The sequence below is a fragment of the Propithecus coquereli genome, unplaced genomic scaffold (genome assembly GCF_000956105.1).
Source record: "Propithecus coquereli isolate 6110/MARCELLA unplaced genomic scaffold, Pcoq_1.0 Scaffold11, whole genome shotgun sequence".
Taxonomy (NCBI): Eukaryota; Metazoa; Chordata; class Mammalia; order Primates; family Indriidae; genus Propithecus; species Propithecus coquereli.
Genome location: NW_012134969.1, coordinates 4,637,341 through 4,640,592, shown reverse-complemented (window position 1 = coordinate 4,640,592; position 3,252 = coordinate 4,637,341). Strand labels below are relative to the sequence as shown.

General features: G+C 44.1%; 1 protein-coding gene across 3 annotated transcripts in view; it reads left to right on the top strand.

Annotated features, from left to right (window-relative positions):
• EPSTI1 (epithelial stromal interaction 1 (breast)) overlaps positions 1–3,252 on the top strand; it is a 123,676-nt gene that overhangs the window by 113,193 nt on the left and 7,231 nt on the right. For all 3 annotated transcript variants that reach the window (XM_012648812.1, XM_012648804.1, XM_012648819.1), the window contains one exon: positions 2,778–2,877. In XM_012648812.1, coding sequence (XP_012504266.1) covers positions 2,778–2,877 — 100 coding nt within the window. The remainder of the gene's footprint in view (positions 1–2,777; positions 2,878–3,252) is intronic.

Sequence of the window (3,252 nt, the reverse complement as noted above, 5' to 3'; positions counted from 1 at the left end):
GTACTTTCTACCATTTAGAAGTTCACATTAGCAGAAAACTCAATCCCCAAGTGTTATAATAGAAAGCTTGTGGGATTCCTCACAAGCTTTTTAATGAACCCCATAATGAGCTTGAGCGCACCTGAATCTGACCCCCTGTAACTATTTGAGTGAGAGAAGACAAGTAGAAACTCCAGAGAGAAAAGACAGAGCATGGAGGTCAAGGACTTGAAAGGATCTGGGCCGTGAGGTGAAAACTGGAATGAACCGAATTGATTTATTCAGACATGAACCATCGCTAAATAATAGTGTTTATCCAAATCAACCCTCAGTAGAAAACCTAAAGTGCAAGTTTGACAGCAATAAAATGTATGTACTTTCTGAAACTAGCACACAAAAATATAAACTAGTACTTTCCCCTCCAGTTTGTACTGGTGACAGGCATTGAAAGAAGCAATCTTTTTCCCAGCCATTATCTCTGGGGTTGATCCATACTGCAGTGGACATAGGTCAGTTGAGGACACTCCTAAACTCTTAAGGAGAGCTCAACCCCTCCAATATCCTCTTAGTAACTGATGCTCAGAGGCGAGTCGCATTACCTCTTGTCTTCATGACAAGCCATGGGTTTTCGAAGCATTTGAATGAATCAATTAGCAATAAGCTGTCTTGCATGCAACACTCACCACCGATGGAGTTTTCAGGTTTTCATGGTGCAGCTGCTGTCACAGCAGGCGGGGTGGGGACCACAGTCCAGGAAGATTCATTCATTCGGTAATTACATTATCAACGCATACTCTGTGAAGGCTTCGTTCTAGGCACTGGGAATAGGGATAAACAAGGCAGAAGAGGTCCCTGACCATGCATATGGAAATTACAGTCTGGAGAAGAGAAATACAAGTCAATAATTAAAAAGCAAGATTATTTCAGATGGTGATATGTACTGTGAAGACCCTATCACAAGGCGGAGTTAGGGGAGCCATTGGAGGAGACAGATGACTAAGGAAGGTTTCACTGAAGCGGTGACATCAGAGACCAAGGAAGAGCCAGCCACACACAGACTGGGGGCAGATGCATGCGCTTAGATGCTCCCTGTTGTCAGGGGCAGGAATAAGTGCAAAGGCTCTAACGTGGGAATGAGCTCAGACTCGAGTCCCAACTGACTGGATTATATTAACAGTAGGTGCAGGAGAGAATACTATGCAATGAGGTAGGAAAGACAGGCAGAACAAGACAATACACGATTTTGTAAGCCAATGATTTTATTCTAAGGCCAACGGGAAGTCACGAGAGGGTTTTAAGCAGAAGAAGGCATGACCTCTTTTATAATTTAGTAAGATTGTTTTGTGGAGAATGGATTACAGAGGGTGGGAGTGAAAGGTGGTAGTAATTTGCATTAGCCTGACGTCCATGGAAAGAAAGGTGCGGATTCGGGATGTGTTTAGTAGGTAGAGCAAACAAAGCTTCTAGTGGTTTGGATGCGGGGTGGGTTGGGGTGGGGAGGCTGCCATCCTTGTTACTGGTGGAAAGACCAGATGAGAACAGCTCCAGGTATGCAGGTGTCCGGAATACCTTTGGAAATTCCAGAGAGAAAAGACAAAGGGAGATCGGGGTCAGTTTCCTCTTCCTTATTGGCCTGGTCTCCAGCTTAGTAAGACACCATTCCATCTGCTTGCTGAGAGATTTACAAAAGGTGACTTAAACATCAAGCTCAGCAGTGAACCAGGCTGAGCAGAATATGGCACTTGGGTAGATTTTATGGTCAGAGGGAAGAAGTTTTTGTAGTAGCTGGGGCATAAGCACTGCTTGATGGGGCCTCAAGTTGTTGAGAAACAGCAACTGAGTCAACACGCGGTTAGCATCTTAGCTAGCACTGAGCAAGTACAGACAGATAGAACAACCTCCAGCCTTGACTTTGCCACCCAGACCGTATTTTCCTGAGAGTTCCCAAATCTCCTACAGTCATTGACCTGTAGCCACTCACCATGACTGTCCTCCGCAATCTTCATGGATGACAAGGAGGCTAATGTGACTGGTTGCCACCTTCCCTTGCTCCCACAACTGTGTATTGAGTGCCTGCTATGCACCAGGCACTGTGTTTCTGCCTCCAAGAAGCTTATAGTCTTATTTCCACAGTTCCTAAATAACACGTTGATATCACAGAGTACTTATTAATGCTGTTTCCCCAGCTTCCAAGTCCCTGACTCTACTCAGCCATATGTGGGCAACTCAGCATGATCTTGCTATTGTAATATTTACACAGAAAAGTCCATAAAACAAATAATTAGCATGACAATTATAAAGCGAACAACCACTTCTACTTTTCACTTCCGGGGTGAAGCAAGACTTGTCAGCAAGACTGGCAGTGGGGTTCAGGGTATATGGAAAGGACATGTCTCATACCGATACTGCCACAGAGCTATTTTTGGTGGTTCTTCATGTTTCCATTCTTGCTGAAGCTTCCATCTTTCCTCAGCCTCTGAGGCTCATATCTGCCATGGCCCTGATGGGTACAGTCGCTTACGAGGTTCTTGCTGAATTGGTATGAAATGTGCACGTGAAACTCTGAAGTTAAGAATTTGTGCCCCCTTTGACCGGAGCCAAGACTGGCACCAGCTCTGGTAAGGAGCTGTTAACGGCATGTCATATGGTTAATGCGAAAAGAAGTTTCTGTAGATTTCTTCTAAGCTGAAGGGGGAAAGCAATCCCCACAGCCAGTTCATGCAGCACATTAGGTTCTCAAAAATCTCTTAGCCCTGCAGCAAGCTTTCTACTTACACACATTTTTCATTGTTTTAAAGGGTAAATAATGCTTTTCTGGACCGACTCCAAGGCAAAAGTCAGCCAGGTGGCCTCGAGCAGTCCGGAGGCGATTGGAATATGAATAGCGGCAACAGCTGGGTGAGTTTTTTCTTTTCTCTTAAAAAAAATCATCTTTCAAAGTTGAAGAACAAAAACAATGAGAATTTTAAATACATGTCGCGGCCTTCTCCCCAGATATTATTTTTTTTGGTGTGCTGTTCAGCTGTGTGATGGGCAGTCAGCCAGGGTGATTACTGTAAATTCCACCAGAGCTTCTGAGAGGAAGAAAGTCCTGATTTCAGCTCGGGCCAATCACAATAAAAAATGACACCTGCCCTTTGTTCTTGGCATGATTGCTGGACTGTAAGACTTTCTATCACTCCTTGCCCAGACCTACAACAACAACAAATGAACATTTTTTTTTTCCAGGAAGATCTTAAGTGAAATATGGTTACAAAAATAATAAGCATTCTC